Here is a 22,220-nt window from a genome sequence, read left to right on the forward strand (position 1 = left end):
CACTCCTCTTTTCTTGATATACTGGAAAATATTAATGTTCAACCAAACACCCTAATAATGGGTGATTTCAACTACCCCACCATTAACTGGGAAAACTACTCATGTACCAACTCCTTCACTCAGCGCTTTCTAGAATTCATAAACTCCAATACCCTGAAATACTTATCCACATCCCCCACCAGGGGCAACAATATCCTAGACCAAGTCATTACCAACATGAGTAACCGGTGTTCCACACCTGAAGTCAACTCCTCGTTGGTCAGATCCAACCATAAGCTAATCACCATAGATATCCATGTCCCAGACCCCCCACCCCCCATTAAGGAAACCACTGTAAAAAATTTCTCCAAAGCCAACTAAAGTGGCGAAGTTCACGACACCCTTGCAGATGGACAATACAGTTATGACTGCTGAATCCTACACAAATGCACACTATAAGCACTTACACGAATGCATGGACTGCGCTATTTCTAACAGAAATAATATGCTATCCTCCACAAAATGGAAGCCAGTCTGGTAGTCCTCTGCTATAAACAAACTCTACAACAGAAGGAAGAAACTGTTGCAAAAGAGAGTAAAATCCCATGAGTGGAGGAGCTCCCTTGGTCAGCCTCAGAAAGAAGCTGAGATCCCTCATGAAATCCTCCGAAGCTAGCTACAAAAACAAGATTGCCACTGATTCTAAGGACAACCACAAAGCATTTTATAGCTATATCAAGAGACTTAAACCTCAACACGGATATAAATAGGACGTGCTGGAGGGACAGATTCATCACCCAGAGACTCCCTACACTATGGAACAGAATCCCAGTCCATGTGAGGCAGAGCCCCTCACTGACTCTGTTCAAGAGAAATCTTGACGAGTGGATGGGAGATCGTAGGTTTACCCCGGGAATCATCTCTGTGTCACTGCTGGACAGAGGCACAGCAAACTAATGGGTATAGTATTCTACACTCTGGCTAGGCTTATAAATGCCCTAGGGCAGATAGCCTAGTATGAACCTATGAACCTATATCAAGAATCTCAATGGCAACACCCAGATCTGCTCTCAGTTACAGCACAATGACACAAAAATTATAGAACAAACTGATATCGTCAACATAATAGATGATAGGTTCATTGTTAACTTTACTCCCCCTCTCATCCCCTAAAGGGCCCATATCTATACTGGAAGAATGCAGAGCTCCTGCAATCACAAATGCGCAGGTAAAACCTGAACTCTCCAAAGCCAAAAACACAGCATCCATAAGACCGGACAACATCCCAGGCTGCGTTCTACATGAACTTCAGAACAAACTGGCCCCCCCCACCTAAGCACCATGTTCAATCATAGCCTCACATCAGGCTCTGTACCCACTGAATGGTGCACAGCAACAGTTATACCACTCCACAAAGAGGGAGCCACCATAGACCCTGGGAACTATCGCCCTATTAGCCTGGTCTGCAAGGTCATGGAACGTATCATCATGGAACTAGTAAACAAAAACATTGGTAACCTCCAAACTCTGGACCCCACCCAGTCTAGGTTTGTGAAAGGCAGATCATGCCTCCTGAACCTAATTGACTTCTTTGAAACGGTCTCCAAAGCCATAGATGAGGGTGAGGCAGTTCACACAGCCTATCTTGACCTTGCTAAGGCTTTAGACACAATCCCCCCCATTCTGGAATAGATAAACTCACCAAACTGGGTTTAAATCCACACATCACAAGATGGGTTGCCAACTGGCTCACTGACAGAACCCACACTGTAAAAGCTGCAGACTCCAAATCTGACTTCAAACAAGTGGAGTACCATAGGGTTCAGTCCTGGCTCCTCTCGTTTGATATCTACTTCGCTGAAGTACGGGCTAACACAGAGGGCCACTGGCTGACGAAGTTCGCAGATGACTGCAAATTAGGTGCCATAGTCGAGTCCCCAAATGATGTGGACATCCTACAGAAGGGTCTCACAGAGATAGATGCTTGGTGTCAGAGCCATGACCTCAAGCTCAACGCCAAGAAGTGCATTGTCATCCCCTTTGGTAAAAACTCTGTACCCATGAAATATCACATAGACGGCTGTCCACTTAATGCCAAAGGTGTGATAAGAGACCTTGGGAAACAGGTGGACAATAGTCTCTCCTTTGATAATCACATTACCACAGTAGTCAGGAAATCCTTCTACGTGGCACACCTCATCATGAAAGGGTTCTCATCCAGGAAAAAAAAGGTCATTGTTCCCCTCTACTCGGCTCTCATTAGACCCAGTATAGAGTACAACACCCCTTTTGGAATGAACCTCACAAGACATCTGCAACAGCTGGAAAGGTCACAGAAGTACTTCACAAAGAGGATAACGGGACTCAAAACAGATGCCCTACGCTGACCATCTCAAAAAACTTCAGCTTTACTCCATAGCATATCGCCTACTCAGAGGTGATCTCTGCCCAACATACAAAGCTATGTCAAACCCAGAGCTGTTGGACATGCTATACCTACAGAAATCCCAATCCCTCTGAGATACACGCTCTAGGGTACTAAACCTTGTCACCACAATAAACAGTACATGCTGGAGGGATAGATTCCTGTCCCAGAGATTTTCCCATACTCTGGAACAAGCTACCTATCTATATCAAGCAGAGTTCCTCATTAGCACTCTTCAAGAAAAATCTTGATGAGTAGATGGGAAATAGGAAATTCACCCCAGGGATCACTTCTGTGGCTCTGCTTGACAGGGACATATGAAAATAACTTTCTTGGGTGGCGAAAGCCAGGGAATCTTGTTAGCTAGGCTTACATAGGCCCTTGGGCTGATAGCCTAGTACCTACCAATGAACACATTTTTTTCCCCTGTATTGTCTTCCTTTCTCCCATGTGCCTGCAAGCCATCAAGTCACCACCTCTGCCCATTAATTTCCATCACAGGGCAACAGCAATGCCACTGTCATCACACAAGCAGCCATGAGGGGAGTTTCTGATTTGACCCTTGACCTACTCCGTGTCAGATGACATGGGCACTCAAGTCACTGCAGGGGCATCCTACTCTCTTACCTGATGCATGCATACTCCTTCCACACATCTCTTGAGTGCCACCGTCACCAGCAAGCCCATGTATACCTGGTCTTCTGTCACTAAGAATGTGCAAGCCTCCATTTAAACAGAAGTAAATTGCTGACTGGGAGAACAATCTCCCTCTCTCTAAAACAGGCATGTCAGCACAGGCTGCTTATTTCCACTCCCCTGTCTAGACACTGTCAGCACTTAAGTTGCTAGTCAAACTTTGGTTATCTAGGTCAGTATCAGGGATTTATCCTTCAAGACCTCATTAGTTGGGCTTCCAAACAGGATTTTTGGCATTAAATAACAAAGCATTTAAAACACATCCAGAAAGAAGGATATACATCTCTGTTGTATAGTACTAATTTTTCTAACAAAACCAAGTAACATCTACCAACTAAAACAAATGGGAAAGACCGCACAAACTGTACAGAATTTTGACAACAGGAGACAAACTCTATGACAAGACAATGTAAAAGAGCTGATCAAAAAGTAAGACCCATCACTGCGTATATATCACAAATGACAGTCAGCAACATTGTTGTACTGTAGCAATATGACATCAGAACTAATGCATATGGCATATTAATTGATAATGGCTGTACCATTAATGCTGTGCTGTCTTTATAATCTAATAAATAAAATTAAAATTTAACTATACCCATATTAAAAGCCAGAGTATTAAAAATTAAGTAGGGCCACCCTATAACAAACAACACTTGGAAGAAGTACTGGAAAATTCTTCTTTTAAAAATCTGGCAAAAATAAAACAGAAAAGTAAGTTAGATGGCAAGCTAATCACTGCACCATGCCATAAATAATCTGCTCTTATTATGATGTTACAAGGAAATCAGCCATTGTGATCCTTAACTGAAGTCAAGAAACACTCGTACTGTTTTGGATCATTCATGGTGACCAAGGCAGCAGAATGAAGTCAGTCAGCAGATCTCAAGATTAGATGAATGTCAGTCATGTTACCTGGGCATCTCGTATAATGGGATCTGGAGGCAATGGCTTGACAGGTGGGGTAGGTCTTACTGGAACTGTGGACTAAAGCAGAGATGTTAGACAGTCACAGCTACATAGGCAGGGCTTCAATAAACTGCCTACTCAGTAATAATTGTTAGTTCACTTTTAATACAAGGTTAGGTAAAACAAAACACATAAAAGCCTGCACGGTAAGAAAGCATTATATGTACTACACATGCTCAGAGGTACACTGCATAGCCAAACTACTTTAATAGTCAAATAGGGAAGTTGACTCAACCTTACACCACAAGTATAAAAAGAGGTAAGGCACAATTGACAGAGAAAAAATGGTTTCCAATTCTGAATGGAAAAGACTGGATCTCATCTCTGTGGCTAAGTAATGCATAAATCATAAATCTGTTTCTATCTAAAAGACTAAATATACATTTTGAGTCAAGACATCATTTGTTTTACTTATAAACATTTAGAATACATAACATTTAAAGTGACTTCTAATGTGAACATTTAGCTTTTTCTGTTTGACCTAAGTAGGCTTATTGTAAAATAACTTGATGGCAATGTTATTTCATGTTGTGGGTACCTGATGCCACCACAACACTCTTCAATTTGCATTCACAGAGATTAGATGAAGGAAACAGTTGTGACTACATGGGTCTAGAGGAGAGGCAGAAACTTTTTCCAGTAAGAGTGCCTGGATGAGATAGGCCATTACTGTCAGGATCGCATATCAGTGACCATTTATTGCTGCCACCCTCATTTTCTTTCCTAAACTATGAAATCTGAAACCACAAAACTGTCAGAGAGCATCTGGAATTGGACCTAAATTTTTACAACTGTACTCAAAACAGAGCACTTAAGGCAAACAGAAAGAGGTCCCTCCAAAGAAAATGACTACTTAAAATCTATTTGTTACAAATTGTACAAATCTGTCAAAAATGCCACGACTCAAAACATTAATTTATAGCCTATAAATATAACATATAAAATTAAATTACTCAAGGTTGTGCTGCTCACAGAGGAACAGTGGTGACGTGACAAAAACTGCTCAGTATGGGGAAATGTATGAACAACCTGAAATGTTCAGTGGGAAATTTATGTCCATAGACATTTAATGGCTGTATGGGTGGGCAAAAGGCTTCAGCCTTAAAAGATGAAAATTTTGTGAAACACCACAGCAAGAAGAAGAGTATGTCTTATCTGAAAACATTGCAATGCATCTACTCTAACAACTCGGCTTATTATCACGAGTTGAAAATTCAAAATTCTGAAAAATATTGAAAGGATGATGCTCTGCAGCAGAAAGTCTTCAACACAAAGAAAAAAACATCCAGGTATTTCAAGCTTTCTATAAACAGTGATAGCACACTAGGGAAAGGGAAAGTGGAATGAGCATATTAATCCAGCCCTTTGGGGCAACAGCAGCAAATACTACCTCTCAGTGGCTGTCTAGTCACTGCAGTGACTTCTATGTGGGCAGGGAAAAGGCAAAAAGTTATACACATCATTCTACTGAACTGTCTTGCGCATGCATAGACCTCAAGAAATGGGAGTGGGAGGAGGAGAAGACAAAGAGCACCTCGCGGCTGATCATTCACAGCCTTGTTTATATGATCATAGGTGAATACTAGGCCAACTGTCATAAAGGACTATTTTAAGCCTAGCCAACCTGAGGTCAGAATTAAATCCTGTACCTTGTGTCTATGAGGTGAAGACACCTTGTTTGGTAACCTAACTGACAGTGGAGCAAGCAGGACGATGTAATGTTTGAGAGGACAGTGATGCTGGTCTGCTGGCAAGGCAAAGCAGTTAAGATGTAGGACAAACAAAATAAATTACTGCAAGCAAACAGAAGCCTGGCATCCACCAATAAACTTCCCCAGTTTCATAAGCAGTTCCTCATTATACAGTACACTTTAGTCAATATTCGCCATCCAAGGGCACTAAAACACAGAAGAATTAAAATAGCATACTAAAATAGGAAATATAGCTCTCCCGCTACAAAAGAAAAAAAATAACCATTTTTTTCTGCCTTCTGTGCCATACATTTAAATTAGACTATGATATTCCACTGCATACTGAACAGGAATTGATCAATGGATTTGTTTTTATGGTAGACTGTAGATAATCCCTGTACACCTGGTGGAAATCACATCCAACTTTTGTTAAGAAATCTTTACACTCAAATTAATCGTAACATCTCTGGATATAACATTTACCAGTCATCATAACACAGGGAAAACTCATCAGTAATAAACCGACACAGTACATAAAATTCCTCCATTAGATCAGAGGGGTATTATGATGTGATAAGTGTTGCTGAAATACATGTCTGACTTCTCCACATCTAACTGTGAGCCATGGCTAAAGATGCAGGCAGCTGCAGTCTATGTACACAGCAGTGTCAAGATCAGAAAATGTGGTATACCTGTGTACTCATCATGTGTTAAAGGTATCCAATCATCAAGGCCATGAACTTTTTGAAAATACCCCTTCCAGCTGTGTATTACAGGGACCAAAACATCCATCCAAGGATTAAGTTAATGTTTTGACTTAAAAAAAAAAAACTTTCAGAGATGCCAGCTGTGTTTAGATGTCAATTCTGCAGGCTGCAAACTGGGTTTAATTAGCATTTCATCTATCACAGAGTCAAAGGGGTAGACGACTAAACAAAATGGCCAGTGTGTGTGTGTGTGTGTGTGTGGGGGGGGATCGAGAGTGATGCAAACTCCTGCTACAGACTGATTACCAATCCCATAAGTGGACCCCAGCCCAACTCTGCATGGTAGGATGCATGGACATCTGTAAGAATATGCACAAATATGTACAATGGCAATGGAAAAAACTGCAAACACCCGACCTGGGGGGTTTATCTTGGTCCACAGAGTCCTAAAAATGTCTTACTCTCTATACAGCAGCCTGACTAGTCTTTGGCTATCACCCTCTAAATGTCAGCATCTTCTAAAAGGCATCTAATGTTTAATCTTCTGTGCTGTCAGGAAATACAAATGGCAAATAGTTACCTCAGGAGTGATGTAACCAGACAGCACATAGGGTAAAAACCTGCAGGCCAAGGAAAGGAAATAACCACCATAAAAATTAAAATATACTCTATGGTCGTTATCTGTAGAATATTTCCCTTTGTGACTGAAACTTCAGTTGCAACATAAAATTATGCAGTATTTGAGGTAGCTCCATCTCCCCTTTTCTCTGCATTTCATTCAGCAGGCTGCTCTTCCAATCAAGTGATACAGTAAAACAGGACATTCCTTAGCAATAGTGATGGTAAAACCAATCCTCCAACAGCACGCAGCAATGTTGCTGCTTGTAGCAACAAGTAGCAGAAAGTACAGTTTTGTACCTATCATAAATGTAGATGTCCGATAGGAATGCATCTGCAGTCCTTACAAATGGGTTGTCCTGTCGTCAGGCAGCCCTTCGGTCGGCCGGATTCCAAAGTCTGGGTCTGGCCTCGGCTGGTGTCGCACTTCACCCGACGTCATAGCTGCAGTTATTCGGGTATAAAGGCATCAGCCGACACCATTTTCCTCAGTGTTTCTTGCCCCAGATGCCAGGTGCCCTCTAGGAAGGCTAAATTTGGATAAATGCCAATGATTCCAAATAGTAGAGAGCAAACAAAAAATAAGCACGTATGTACATATATACAAACAAATACACCATAATAGATTCCCCCAGCTAGCTATAAGATGGGCAAATACCCTAGGAGTACCACAGAGGGGAAAGGAGGGTGGGTAATCCTGACTGCAGATGCATTCCTATCGGACATCTACATTTATGGTAGGTACAAAACTGTACTATGTCCTTCAAGGATGCATCTGCAGTCCTTACAAATGGGAAGACTACCATAGCCAAACTGGGGGAGGAGGAAAAATAAAATTATGGTGTAGTTAAGATCCCTTGCAAAACAGCAGTGGCAAAACCTGCTCGGGATCTAGAGTATAAAGGTAAATTATAATGCTTGGCAAATGTATGCACGGAGCTCCAAGTAGCAGCCTCTAAAATGTCCTTGGTAGCCACTCCTCGTAGGAAAGCTGTGGTAGTGGCTGTAGCCCTTGTAGAGTGAGGCCTGATGTTTTCTGGAGTTTTCTTTCCATGGTAGGAGTAACAAAATCTAATGCAATTTCCTATCCATTTGGAGATTGTCTGTTTTGAAATTGCTTTTCCTTCCATTCCTGTTGCATATGCTACCAGTAGCTGGTCAGTTTTTCTATTGCCCTTGGTCCTGTCCAGGTAGTAGCGTAATTGTCTATGTACATCCTAGGTATGCAACAGTCTTTCTCCCCTGTTCTGTGGGTTGGGGAAGAATGTAGGTAGGTGGATAGCCTGATTTAAAGATACTCTGGAGACCACCTTAGGCATAAAAGTAGGATTTGTTCTCATGGACACTCTATCTTGATGGAAGATCAGGAAGGGTTGTACTGCCATTAATGCCTGTAGCTCAGATACCCTTCTTGCTGAAGTGATTGCCAGCAGGAAAGCAGTTTTCCATGATAAGTATTGTAATTCTGCTGTTGCTGCTGGTTTGAAAGGAGGAAGTGTCAATTTTTCTAGCACAAAGTTCAAGTCCCATGCTGGCAATGGTGGCTTCCTAGGAGGTTTTACATTTTTAATTCCTCTCAGAAACTGCCTGAGCAGAGGATGTGAGAAGACTGGAGGATCCAAGCCGTATTCTGCTGAAATAGCTGATGCATGAATCTTAATGGAAGAATAGGACAGGCCTTTGTGGAAGAGCTCTGCCAAGTATTCCAGGATGTTGGCTATGTTTACCAGTGACACATCTTCTCCTTTTGCAGTACTCCAAATGAGATATCTTTTCCATTTTGCTGAATAATGTTTCCTTGTTGAGGGTCTGCGAGCCTCCAGGATAATGTCTTTAACCCTTTGGGATAAATTCGGGTTAATTGGTCTTATGCAATGTTCCAGGCAGTCAGCTGCAGAGTTTTCAGGTTTGGATGCAGGATGTTGTAGTTGTTCTGTGTTAACAGCAAGGGAACCAGGGGTAGGGGCCATATTTGTTCCCGAGACATGCTCCTCAGTAATGGATACCAATGTTGTCTTGGCCAGTCTGGAGCTATCAGAATGATCCTTGGACGGTCCTCTTTGATCTTCAATAGCACCTTGTGCATCAAAGGAAGTGGTGGGAATGCATATGCTGTCAGGTTTTTCCAACTGAAAGATAGGGAGTCCACCTTCCAAGCAAGTGGGTGGTACGTCCTTGTGCAGAATTTCTTTAGCTGGTGATTGCGTGGGGATGCAAATAAGTCTATTTCTGGGAGTCCCCATTTTCTTGTAATGGTTTTGAAGATGTCCGGATGCAGCATCCATTCATGGGCATCCGTGGTAGTCCTGCTTAATATGTCTGCTAGAATGTTTTCTTTTCCTGGTACAAAAATTGCTTGTAACTGAATGTTGTAGCTCAGGGCGACATTCCAGAGGTCCAGTGCCATCCGGCATAGAGGGTACGAATGTGTGCCTCCCTGTTTGTTGATGTACCACATAACTGTGGTGTTGTCTGTCCTTATCATCAATTGACCTTGTCGGAGAAATGGTCTGAATGTCTGAATTGCCAGTTTTACTGCCAGCATTTCCTTTAGATTTATGTGTAGGTGCAGCTGGTCTTGAGTCCATAAACCTTGTATGCACCTGTCCAGCATGTGGGCCCCCCAACCGAGGTCTGAGGCGTCCGTCGTGATGGTTTGGCTTGGTTGAGTGCTGTGGAAGGGCAATCCTGTGTTTGATTGACAGGCCTGAGCCCACCATTGGAATTCTTGCTTCAGGCATGGAATTATTGGAATTTGGGTTTCTAGGCTGTGCTTGTGTTGAGACCATAAATTCCTTAGGTACCACTGTAACTTTCTCATATGCAGTCTGGCATGTGGAACCAATATTATGCAGGATGCCATGAAGCCCAAGGCTTGCAGGACTTTTCTTGCTGTTAGATGGTTCTGCTTTGTTAATGCCAAGAAGTAGAGAGGTAGTTGCTCCTGTTTTTCTACTGTTAGGAATGCCATTTGTTTTGATGTGTCCAGCTCTGCACCCAAAAAGGTTATCCTTTGGGATGGTATCAGCCTTGACTTTTTTATACTGACTGTATATCCCAGGGCTTGTAGTAGGTAAATGACCCTTTTCAAGTCTTCTGCTAGCTTGTTTTTGTTGTCCGCTTGTATCAGGCAGTCGTCCAGGTAAGGGTAGATTTGGATTCCCTGAAGCCTGCAATGAGCAATTACTGATGCCAGGCATTTTGTGAACACTCTGGGCACAGTAGATAAGCCAAAGGGCAATGCTGAGAATTGATAATGCTCTGATCCTGCAAGAAATCTGAGGTATCTTCTGCAATTTGGTCGTATGGGGACGTGCAGGTATGCCTCCTTGAGATCTAGAGTTACCAGCCAAGACTCCTTGCCCAGCATGGGAAGAAGCTGCTGTAGAGTCAGCATTTTGAATTTTGGAACAATGAGGAATGTGTTTAGAGCGGACAGGTCGAGAATAGGTCTCCATTTGCTTTCTTTTCTTGGTACCAGGAAGAGTCTGGAGTAAAATCCTTTTCCTTGCTCCATAGATGGTACCTTTTCCACAGCTCTCATCCTTAATAATTGAGATATTTGTTTTAGAGCTTCTGCCTTTTGATTTGGAGGTAGGTTTGGCATTCCTCTCTTCCCTGGTACAGTATGGAAGTGAAACCTGTAACCTTGGTCTATTGTCTGCAAAATCCACTTGTCTCTTGTGATGTAATGCCAGTTTATTGAAAATAAGGCTAGCTTCCCGCCTAAGGGTGCTTCTAGTTGTTCCCTGGTAGGCGGTGCCACAGCCAAGTCACTGTGATTGTCCTGTAGTTGTGGTGGTGGCTGTGTCTGTGGCTGTACCTCGCTGGTTGTTACCCTGCCACTGGCGTCCCCTGTAGGCACCCCTGGATTGGCTTCTGCCTCTTGAACGCCTATTCCTGCCTCTCTGAGCTCTGGAGGAGTCTGGAAAGGACCAATTCTTGGAGGGCCAATTCCTGCTAAACCTTGGAGGTTGGACCTGTAAGAAATCTTTCACTGTTTGGACAGATTTTGCCTTCTCTTCCATCTTCTTCAGCACCTGTTGTGCAGGAGAGCCAAACAAATTGATCTTATCCATGGGAGCATCTAATAGTTTTGATTTGACATGGTCTGGTAAGGCCTGCTCTTTTAACCATGCATGCCTTCTCATAACTGTGCCAGTCATGGCTGATCTAAAGGAAGCCTCCAGTGCATCATAGCCGCATTTTAAAGAATGGTTACTGACTTGCTGAATGTTATGTACCATTTCCTGAACAGATTTTTTTGTCTAATGGTTCATCCGAGGACAGCTTTTTGGTTAACTGGTCTAGCATAAATTCTTGATACTGGATCATGTGAAATTGACAGTTCAAGGTCCTAGCTGAAAGAGTAGCAGAAGTGTAAACTTTTTTACCCCATCTCTCTAAGGACCTGGATTCCCTTTCAGAGGGGGGGGGATTTTTGGCAGAGGTAGCTGCTACAGCCTTAGGTCCCTGGGAGATAGTCTCGGGATCTGCAAAAGGAGCCTTATACAAATGGTAATGCGTGTCCGGGACCCTGTAGTACCTATCGGGCTTAGCAGGGGCCGGAGGTAGAGAATCAGGAGCAGTACAAGCATCATTAAATGCATCATCTACAACAGAAAGAACTGGAGGTATGGCTAAAGGCCTATGTTGTGGTAAATGCAGAAAGGTTCTAAGCCTTTTTCTGGAGTCTGAAAAATCCTGGCCCTGCCACTGAAATTGTTCCCTCATAGCATGCAAGGTTTCCCCAAAGGAAAATTCCTCAGGCGGAGAGGCAGAAGGGATGGACTCTTCAGCATCAGAGTCTTCATAAGGGGAGAAAGGAGCCTCTGGAGGGTCTGTATTATCTGAATCATCAGAGGAATCATCTGTAGAAACTGGCTCAGGGGGCTCTGCTCTAGGCCTCTTCTCTGGAGGTGGGTGAGAGGCCCTGTCTGGTTGAGGTTGGGATCCCCGGATTAAAGAAATGAGATCCTCTGCTAAACTAAGCATTTGTGAACTAGAGCTAGGCCTGTGAGAGGGGGGTCTTAGCAGGCACAGATTTAGTAGCTTTAGCTGCTTTAGCCCTGGCAAAGGCCTTAATGGACATGGCTGCAGGTGGCCTAGCAGCTCCACGTGCAGGGGTTGAAATATCCAAGGGAATAGTGTCAGATAATTCCTGAGAAACTGCGACAGCAGGTGGGATTTCAGAAGCCGATTCCACCAGGTTGGAAGAGGCCTCGGTAGAAGGTAAGTTTTCGGCTGAAGGAAGAACCGCTTGCTCGGTTTCAGCCGAAACCGAGACACTCGCGGTTGGCTTAACCGCGGTTTCGGCCGAAACCGCTGACCGCGAGTGTCGGTCCTTTTCCTTGCGCTTTTTAGATATTTGCGTAGTCGGAGGATCCGACGGCATAATATAAGCAAAATCGGAGCCGAAAAACTCCTCAGCAAATTCCGACCGACGTCTAAGCGTCCGCCGAAAGAAGCACAGGCTAGACAAGCTGCTACGTCGTGGTCTGGGCCTAAACAAGGTAAGCAGTAAGAGTGGAAATCTTTATGAGGTATTTGTTTCCCACAAGTTAAACAGTTATTCACTTTTTCTGACATCGGCTGAGGCAAGAAAGAGTCCCCAACGGGGTACTTAACTTTTTAGAAGTCTTCGGTAGTAGTAGAAGTATTCGGTAGTAGTAATCTCTGGTTCTGACCGATCGGCACTTGCGAACAGCTTCTGCTTCGGGCGCCACGCGGCAAGAAAGACTGAGGAAAATGGCGTCGGCTGATGCCTTTATACCCGAATAACTGCAGCTATGACGTCGGGTGAAGTGCGACACCAGCCGAGGCCAGACCCAGACTTTGGAATCCGGCCGACCGAAGGGCTGCCTGATGACAGGACAACCCATTTGTAAGGACTGCAGATGCATCCGTGAAGGACATCCTAAAGTTACTGCCAACTAGTTAAAGTAAAAGAAAGTAAGGAATAGAGCTGAAGGAGACCTCAGATGTGTCAAGGGAGGAGGAAGAAAGAGTGTGAAGTGAGTTAGAAATTAAACAATGGTTATATTCATGGAGGATCTAAATATAATAGGTGCAGACTGGAAGAGGGGATATTGCAGTAACTGAGTTCTTGAACCCATAGCTGGCCTTAGGCATAGGCCAACTACGTGGCCGCCTAGGGCGCCAATCTAGCAGGGGCGCTTTTCCAGTATTTATTTGGCGTAGGTAGACCAGGATGGGGGCACCAGTTAGTGTTGTGGGGGGCACCATGGAGCCCTTTTGCCTAGGGCAACAGTTGACCTAAGGCCGCTCCTGCTTGAACCATGTGGGTCTCCATCCAGTAAGCAAGTGAATGCACAGAAAATACAAACTACTGGACTTGGTCTTAATCAAGGTGAAAGAGGCCCATAGATGTTACGGTAAAGATGCCATCAGCTTAGAAAAGGAAAGAAAAAGAATACAACGTGTCCCTGTGGGATTCCAGAAATGTAGACTGCATTGAGCTAATGGCAAGGGTAAAAGATGAATTAGGTTAATAGCTACAACTATGGAAAAGAAATAGTACAAAGAAGCAAGTGGAACAGCAAAGCCGAAAGTGGGGGGAGGGCAGTAAGATTCAATATGAAAGGGGGTTAGTTAGGAGAACGTTCAAGAAGAGGTGTTTTAGATGCACTGCAGAAAACAGGACAGCAGAACTAACCTGTCCAAAAAAAGACTAAGAACGGAAGATCAGAATATGCAGAGAAAAAGCTAAAGTATTAAATAAATATTACTTGTCCTGATGAGGAATCTCAAACTTAACTTGTACTACTAAAGTACACACAATCCACACAAGTAGACTTTAACCAAAAGTTACAAAAACAGCTAAAGTTGTTTCTAAACAAAATAAATGTCAGTGCATCAATGAGAAAACTGGAATATTAAAGCAAAATAAGGTGCCATTATGAAAGGATGTGAAAAGAGGGAAAAGGCAGTGGGCACACAACAAGACAGAGAAGCAAAAGTTTATTTTTTTTATTTAGTCTTTTGTTGACTGGGTTAGCCCCACTAGGCTAGTAGCCTCTTTTCAGGGGACACCCAAGGTGGTATTTATACTACTAGGGGAGATTTGGCCAGGGCATCACAGAACTTCCCCAACTTCTCATTGTTGCGAGTGGGACCCATTTTGGAGGAGCACTGCCTGTTTATGTTCAAGGTGCAGAGGTGGCCCGGAGAAAAAGGGAGGCAGATGACAACAGAACGAGATGATGGAGTATTGAAAGAAATGAAGAAGAAAGCAAATATTGAGACCACAGAATGTGTGCAGAATCTGTTTCATGGAGATGAGTCAGCAAATGGTGGCTGTACAATTACAACCCTCCTGTCAGGAGGGTTGTGGGATGATTTACTTAAAGATATGGTGGTGTAGCATGAGCAGATGTTTTCTGGGGGGACATTATGGAGAAAATACAAAAGAAGGATGCAGAGACAATCCTGGAGAACAATAGTGATATGTAAAAGAAAACATATGCAATGAAAGTAAAAGAAGGCAAAAGTGGAGAAGCAGAAAAGAAGGCATAAGAAAATGAAAAAAAAAAATGGAAGCGTATGGTAAAGATTCAAAGTAAAGAAGACAAAGAAATGGACAGGTGTGAAATGTGGGAAAACTTAATAGCTCCTTTGGGTGTAAAAGCACATGACGTAAGAGCATGTATTGCTATTAACAAAGAGACATTTTGTGACATTATATTTCAGACTGTTTTTTCCAATGGAAAATTTTCTTAGAGAATAAAAAAAATAAAGACTGTAACCCACGGAATCATTATGGGATAAAAGTATTTAACAGGGAAACAAAACAGAAAATTCATGTACAATTTCAAACAGAGGTAGAAAGAGAGACTTTGAAAGGACATTTGAACATTTTATGTAAAGAAGTGCTGGACACTGCAAAAGTTTATAACAAAAGGGATTTATGCACTTGTGTTAGAAATAGAAAGAAAAAATATATACATATACCAAGCATGATAAATGTGGAGGGGAATGAGGGTGTCATAAAATACTAGAGACAACCCAAAAAAGAAGTTATGTTTTACCATGTTCCATCTGTGTTGTCCATTTTCATTCTTCCTCAACCTGTGGGGCTCAGATCCAACTCGGACGTTTCCCAAGCTATTCACCCACCCTACCTTAGATCGAGTTTGCAGAAACTATATATGTGTATATATATATATATATATATATATATATATGTATATATATATATATAGATATATATACATATATATATATATATATATATATATATATATATATATATATACACACACACACACACACACACACACACATATATATATATATATATATATATATATATATATATATATATATATATATATACATACACACACACACACACACACACACAAATATACAGACACATGCTGAAACAAGAATGTATCTATAAATATATCACCAAAGAGAAAGCATAAAGATCAGAACCTCAAACATGAACTATGGTTCCTATAAACATATCCAGCAGGTCTTTCACAGTCATGGGGAGGGGGGGGGGGCTGAGGAAGAATGAAAATGGACAACATAGATGGAATTTTATGGTAAGAACACAACTTCCTTATCTGATGATGTCATTTTCATTCGCTCCTCAACCTGTTGGCCAGTGTCCCCAGCTACAGTAACCTAGGGTGCCCCTCATGGAAGGATATTTCAGAGCACTGCAGAGCCAAAGGCAGTTCTATTCCAGGAAATAATGTCCAATTTATAGTGTGTGCACCATAAAGCACAGCAGCCCTGGGTCAATAAGCTACTGGTTGTCCGGTGACTAGTTGCCCAGCCTGGGTTACCTGGGATAGCTCTGTTGAGCGAAAGCTGGACATAAAACCAACCAGCCTGCTAAACATGAACTGAGAATTGATACGCTTAATGTAGGTTCACTGAATGTAGGTTCACTGACAGGACGCAGCTTGGAAGTGGATGACATGATGATACAGAGGAGGCTGGACATCCAATGTATCCAAGAGATGAGACTTGGTTTGGATCCAGAGTCTACTACTCAGGTGGAGGGCAGGCTAGAAATGGTGTAGGAATTGTGGTGAGAGAGAGGCTTCAAAAGGCAGTAAGGGATATCATCAGAATTAATGACAGACTCATGGCAGTAAGACTCCAGTGTAATAATAGGGCAGTATTCATAATCTCAGCTTATGCCCCACAGCAGGGTTGTGACAGTGAGGAAAAAAGTGCATTCAGACAGACACAAGATCACATACAAGACTAGTCAGCATGCAACTCAGGTAGACTTCCTCCTAGTAAGGAAAAGGCACTGCGGTAGAATCCATGACTGCAAAGTCATCCCCAGTGAAAGAGTTGGCCCACAGCATAAACCACTAGTTACCACAATCAGCTGCAAGCAGTGGTCAGAGAAGGCTCTAAGGTCAACAGAGACCAGGATGAAGACCTGGAAGTTGATTGGAGAGAAAGTACAACTGTTCAAGGAATTACTCGGAGCACCCCAAGAAGAGGAGGAAGTAGGTAAGAAGGTAAGTAAGAAGAATGGCAGCGCCTAAAAACAGCATGTGTTAGGACAACAGAAAAGATATGTGGCTGAACCAGGTATGGAAATAAGATACATAAGGAAATTTGGTGGTGGAATGTAGAAGTCCAGGAAGCCATCAAAAGAAAGAAGGAGTGCAGGAAGAAGTGGGAGATAGAAAAGTCTAACCAGGCTAGAAAGGCGAAGGACTACTGGTTGGCTAACAAAAAAGCTAAGAAAGAAGTTGCAATAGCAAAGAATAGGGCATCGGAGGCAGTGTACCAACTTCTGGAAAGTGACTCAGTAAGGGGCACAAAGAAACTGTTATCAGGTTGCAAGGCAAACACAGAAAGATAAAGAAGATAGTCAAACACCCTTCATAAGGGATGTCAGCAACAACCTGCTCACCAGTCCAGAGGACATCAAAGGCAGACGGAAGGAGTATTTCCAGCATCTTCTGAATGAAGAAAACCCCACAGAAGCTGTACTGCCCCAGAAACAGCCTACAATGAGAGAAGAAGAGGAGCCCAGCCTAGAAGAAGAAAGAACAGCACTAAGGAAGATAAAGTCAGGAAAAGCAGCAGACTCAGATGAGGTCACAGCAGATAGGATAAAGATGCTGGGTGAGATGGGGAAGAAATGGCTCCTGAGGGTACTAATAGCAGTGTGGAGAAAAAGGTGTATCCCAGATGTCTGGACAATATACTCGTGCCAGTGTACAAGAAGAAAGGGGACATCCACAACTGTGGGCAGTACAGAAGCATCAAATTCCTATTACATTGCATTAAAGTTCTGGAGAGGGTGACTGATAAATGGATATGCAGGGTAGTAGAATGTAAGATGGGAGATGAGCAGTTTGTATTCAGATCAGGATGCAGCACAATTGACCCGATGTTTGCATTGAGACAGATACTTGAGAAGAAGTTGTAGATGAGGGACAGAGTCCATCTGGACATTCCTAGACTTGGAGAAAGCATATGACAAGAAAGCTGAACTGGGCAGTATTGCGGTGGTTTGAAGTCCCAGAAACATTGGTATAATTAGTACAGGCTATGTACAAGGACCCAATGACTCAAGTATGAACAGTGTTTGGCCTCACAGAGGTGTTCCCAGTGGGAGTGGGTGTACATCAGAGTTCAGCTCTGAGCCCACTGCTATTCATATTGTTGATGGACTACATTACCAAACAGGTTGGAGGTGATGGATCAACAAAGCTGCTGTATGCAAATGATGTGGCAGTACAGGCAGACTCTGAGCTAGAACTTCAGCAAAGGACAGGAGAATGAAATGCAAATCTGAAGGCACATGGGATGAAACTAAGCACAAATAAGACTGCGGTAATGGCAGCAAATTGGGGAAATCAGAAGAAGCTGAGAATAGAGATAGAAGGGAAGACAGTGAAACAGGTAAACAGCTTCAAGTATCTGAGAGGGGTAGTTGAGGAGAGTAGTAGTCTGAATGAAGAGGTCAAAGCTAGAATCAGAGGGGCTGCAGCCAACTGGCATAGAGTATCAGGTGTAGTCTATGACAGAAGAATGCCAAAGAAGCTGAAAAGTAAGGTGTACAAGACAGTGGTGTGACCAGTACTAATGTATGGTACAGAAACCTGGGCAGTAAAGGCAGAACAGTTGAAGAAGCTAGAGGTGATGGAAATGAACTGCCCGAGAAAGGTGGTAGGATGCACACTGTGGGACAGACGAAGAAATGAGGACAAAAGAGCAAAAGCCAAAGTAGCTCCAACTGCAGAAAAGATCAAAGAGAACAGATTATGGTGGTTTGGGCACATGTGTAGAAAAGCAGAAGACAATCTGGTGAGGAAGATTTCGGACAGACAGGAAGAAGGTAAGAGGAAGCGAGGATATTCAGCAAAGAGGTGGATGGATTGTGTGAAAGAAGATCTGTGAGAGTCAGAATGAGTGTTGAAGAAGGCAGGAGTGTGGCATTGAATCAAGAGAGTTGACGACAGTTAACAATACCCCAACCCCATGTAGAAAAATGGGGGAAAAGGGGTCTGATGATGATTATAGTGTGTAATAAAAGTATGGGAATTTGACCAAGTAGCAGCTGCACAAATGTCATCAATAGACACTCCTGACCAAAAGATCTGAGATGCCATTGTAGAATGAGCTTCAATTTGGCCTGGAATAGGCAAATTTTTGGAAGAGTAGACAAAAAAAATGCAATTCTTCAACCATTTAGCCAGAGTAGTCTTGGTAACAGCTTGCCGTTTCCTCACATCTGAATAAGGTACAAAGAGCTGTTCAAATTTTCTGCAAGATTTTGCTCTGTCCAGGTAAAAACGTAGTTGTCTATGAACATCCAGAATATGGAGCGTGTACTCTCCTTTGTTTTGAAAAATGGGAAAGAAAACAGGAAGGTTAATAGATTGACTGATATTGTTTTCTGTTGACACTTTATACAAAAAAAGACGGGTTGGTATACAGAGTTACTCTACCTTTGTGTAAGATTAAATAGAGAGATTTAGAAGAAAGGGGTTGTAGTTCTGAAATTCTTCTTGGTGAGGTGACAGCCACCAGAAAAGCAGTTTTCCATGAAGGAAATTTTAAGTCAATCTTAGTTGCAGGGTCAAATGGAGGCAGGACTAGAGCTTGTAAGATCATGGTCAGATCCCAAGGAGGAGCTTCATCTTTAATTGGGGGGGGGCAAAGCAAAAAGGTACGTCTCAGGAACATTTTGCAAAGTTTACATGAGGCCAGAGATGACAAATTTTCCCCAATATGAAAATCAGAAATGGCTGTTAGCTGAACTTTTATGGTGGAGCAGCTGGCTCCATTATGGAAAAGGGAAGGCAAGAAATCCAAAACTTTCGAAATGCCAGCAGTAAAAGGATCTATCTGTTCCTGTTGGGCCCATATAGAAAACCTCTTCCATTTACTCTTGTAGATTCTTCTGGTAGAACACTTGAGTGGAAATCAAAGTTTTTCAAACCGGTGATGAAAGCCTGGAATATCTTGCAATCATCAGAATTGGAGAAACCATGTGGTAAATTTCAGTCCTTGAAGATCCGGGTGAGTGTGGCCTGATGGGTGAGACAGTAGATCTGGAACTGGTTCCAGAGTCACCGGCAGGAAAATTTGATAAGGCCAAAGAAAGGTGAAATAACCTGACGAGGCCAAAAGGGGGCAATGAGGATAACCTTGCTCTTCAACCTATATACTTTTTGCAGGAATCTGGAAATTAAGGGAACTGGAAGAAAGGCATAAAGTTGATCAGGGGGCCAAGCATGGACTACAGCATCCCTTGGTGACGGTCTCCAAGGAGGGATCAGGGCAAAGTAAGTGCTGCATATGTTGTTTAAGGGGGATGCAAATAGATCGCAGCAGGGTTGACCCCATTTGAGGAAAATCATATTTGCCACTGACTGATTCAGAGGCCACTCGTGAGGCATCAAAAGGGCTCAGCTGAGCATGTCCACCAGGATGTTGGACTCCCCCGGAATGTGCATTGCAGTTAGAAAGCGGTTGGTAGCCACACTCTCATTGCTTCTTGACACAGCAGGCAAGATCTGTTTTCTCCCTGTTTGTTGATGTACCAGACTACTGACATACTGTCTGACAGTATCGCAATGATCCCTAGAGAAAGAAAGCTGTGAAGTGCTTGCAATGCTGGAAGGACCACTCTCATCTCTAGGATATTGATATGCAATTTTGTCTCTTGAGGAGTCCATGTACCTTGGATTGTCCGACCCAGAAAATACCCCCCACCCCATCTGGGAAGCGTCCGTGGTCAGCGTGGCTTTGGGAGGGGGAAGAACAAAGGGCCGTCCCTGCGTGACCTCTGAGGAATGAAGCCACCAAAGAAGGGAGTCTCTGCATACATGTGACAGTTTGATCAGCAGGTATATGGGACGCTTGTGTAATGACCACTGGACTGCCAGTGCCCACTGCAAGATTCTCATGTGCAAGCATTCTGTATGTATTATTGTGGGTGCCATTGAGCCCAAAGCCCTGAGTACCAGATTTGCTGTGGGAGCTGGTACGGCCAGAATTTGTTTGACATGTACATTGGATATAAAAAGTGTACACACCCCTGTTAAAATGCCAGATTTTTCTGATATAAAAAAATGAGACTACAATACATAATTTTCCGACCTTTAATGTGACCTATAACCTGTACAATTCAATTGAAAAACAAACAAATCTGGTAGGGGAAAAAATATAAAAAAATAAAAAACGTACCATAAAATGGTTGCATAAGTGTGCACACCCTTAAACTAATACTTTGTTGAATCTCCTTTTGATTTAACTACAGCATTCAGTCTTTTTGTTTTTGTGAAAACTAAAAATTGATGATAAAGAAAAAGAAAAGTGTGGTACAAAAATGTAATGATGTAAAACCATGGAAAAAATCTAACCAATGAAAAAATGAAAGCTATAAAATAAGAAGCAAATAGTGTAATCAGAAACTAGAATGTCAGGATTTTTTGTGGACACTGGCAATATACAAATTGCCAGTAAAAGGAAATACACCACACAAAAAGGAAAGTGATAAAATATGTTTACATTATCAAGAAAAAGAAACTACAGAACATGTGTTTTTGAAAGCGAGAGAGTAAAAAAGTTATTCGGAAAACTATGTAAAGAAGATTTTTTCAAAGATATAAAAGAAATGGATAAAATAAACATGGATACAATTAAATACAGAAATAAGAATATAATTAAAGAATATGTTTAAAGAACAGATAAAAAATATGTTATATGTATTATACAGAATGAAAGAATAAATTAAATTACATTTTAATGGTAAACAGATTTCAGGAACAATATTAAGTAAAATCAGATGGTGGTTATGGAAAAAGGAGTGGGGGTCTAAAAGGGATGAAAATTTAGTGTGATTGTAAAGGAAATTATGAATATGTGTAAATATATTTGCACATCTATTTACTTGTACACTTGCAAATATGCAAATATTTTATAAATAGGAGTTTTTTTAATAGAATTAAAGGACCCCTACTCTTTTTGATAGGTGCCATATGATCTTTAACCTCCATTTCAGTTATTACCAATTCAGTCTGATGGAACCTTGACTTACCATCTCATCCGAAGGATGGCACACTCAGGAGTACAGCACCACCATATGCTTCACTGCAGTGTTAGCAATCGATCAACCTGGTGAGGGAATAGAACCCACAGCATTCTGCACCAAAGATGAGTGTGCTACCTACTGTGCCACTGACACGTGTAGTAGGGAAGATAGAATACTGATTGCATTGGGGTAGGATGAGGTTCGGGGACCTAATGAGCTACAAGGGTACTCATAAACCTACCTAGTGTGCAGATGGAAGTTATTCATCGGATCACTAGCAAAGTAAGAATGTTTGCAAGAAAAGGAGCCGAAAAATCCATATAACTAAGGGACTGATAATCAAACAGCTACAGCATGAAAGGCAATGGAATATTCCTGACGGATTGTCTGCTATATTGGAAGATTACAGTCCCTGAAAAGCAACCAACATGAGCTTGTTAGTTGAAGGCATTGTCTAATCAAACATAATCCAGATTTATAACAAGATTCCAAGAAAACTTAAGTGAAAACTGACAGCATTCATGATCAATCTGAACTCTGAAAAGGCTTTTGACTTAGTCCCATACTGATGGCATTACAAAAACTGA

At 42.3% G+C, this 22,220-nt stretch overlaps 1 protein-coding gene across 7 annotated transcripts in view; it reads right to left on the reverse strand.

Annotated features, from left to right (window-relative positions):
- ADAM15 (ADAM metallopeptidase domain 15) overlaps positions 1–22,220 on the reverse strand; it is a 1,588,574-nt gene that overhangs the window by 117,155 nt on the left and 1,449,199 nt on the right. For 5 of the 7 annotated variants that reach the window (XM_044080074.1, XM_044080071.1, XM_044080069.1 and 2 more), the window contains one exon: positions 4,016–4,087. The exons of the other annotated variants lie outside the window; for them this stretch is intronic. In XM_044080074.1, coding sequence (XP_043936009.1) covers positions 4,016–4,087 — 72 coding nt within the window. The remainder of the gene's footprint in view (positions 1–4,015; positions 4,088–22,220) is intronic. 7 annotated transcript variants of the gene reach the window in all.

The sequence above is a fragment of the Protopterus annectens genome, chromosome 8.part0 (assembly GCF_019279795.1).
Source record: "Protopterus annectens isolate FY-2018-M chromosome 8.part0, PAN1.0, whole genome shotgun sequence".
NCBI classification, from domain to species: Eukaryota; Metazoa; Chordata; order Ceratodontiformes; family Protopteridae; genus Protopterus; species Protopterus annectens.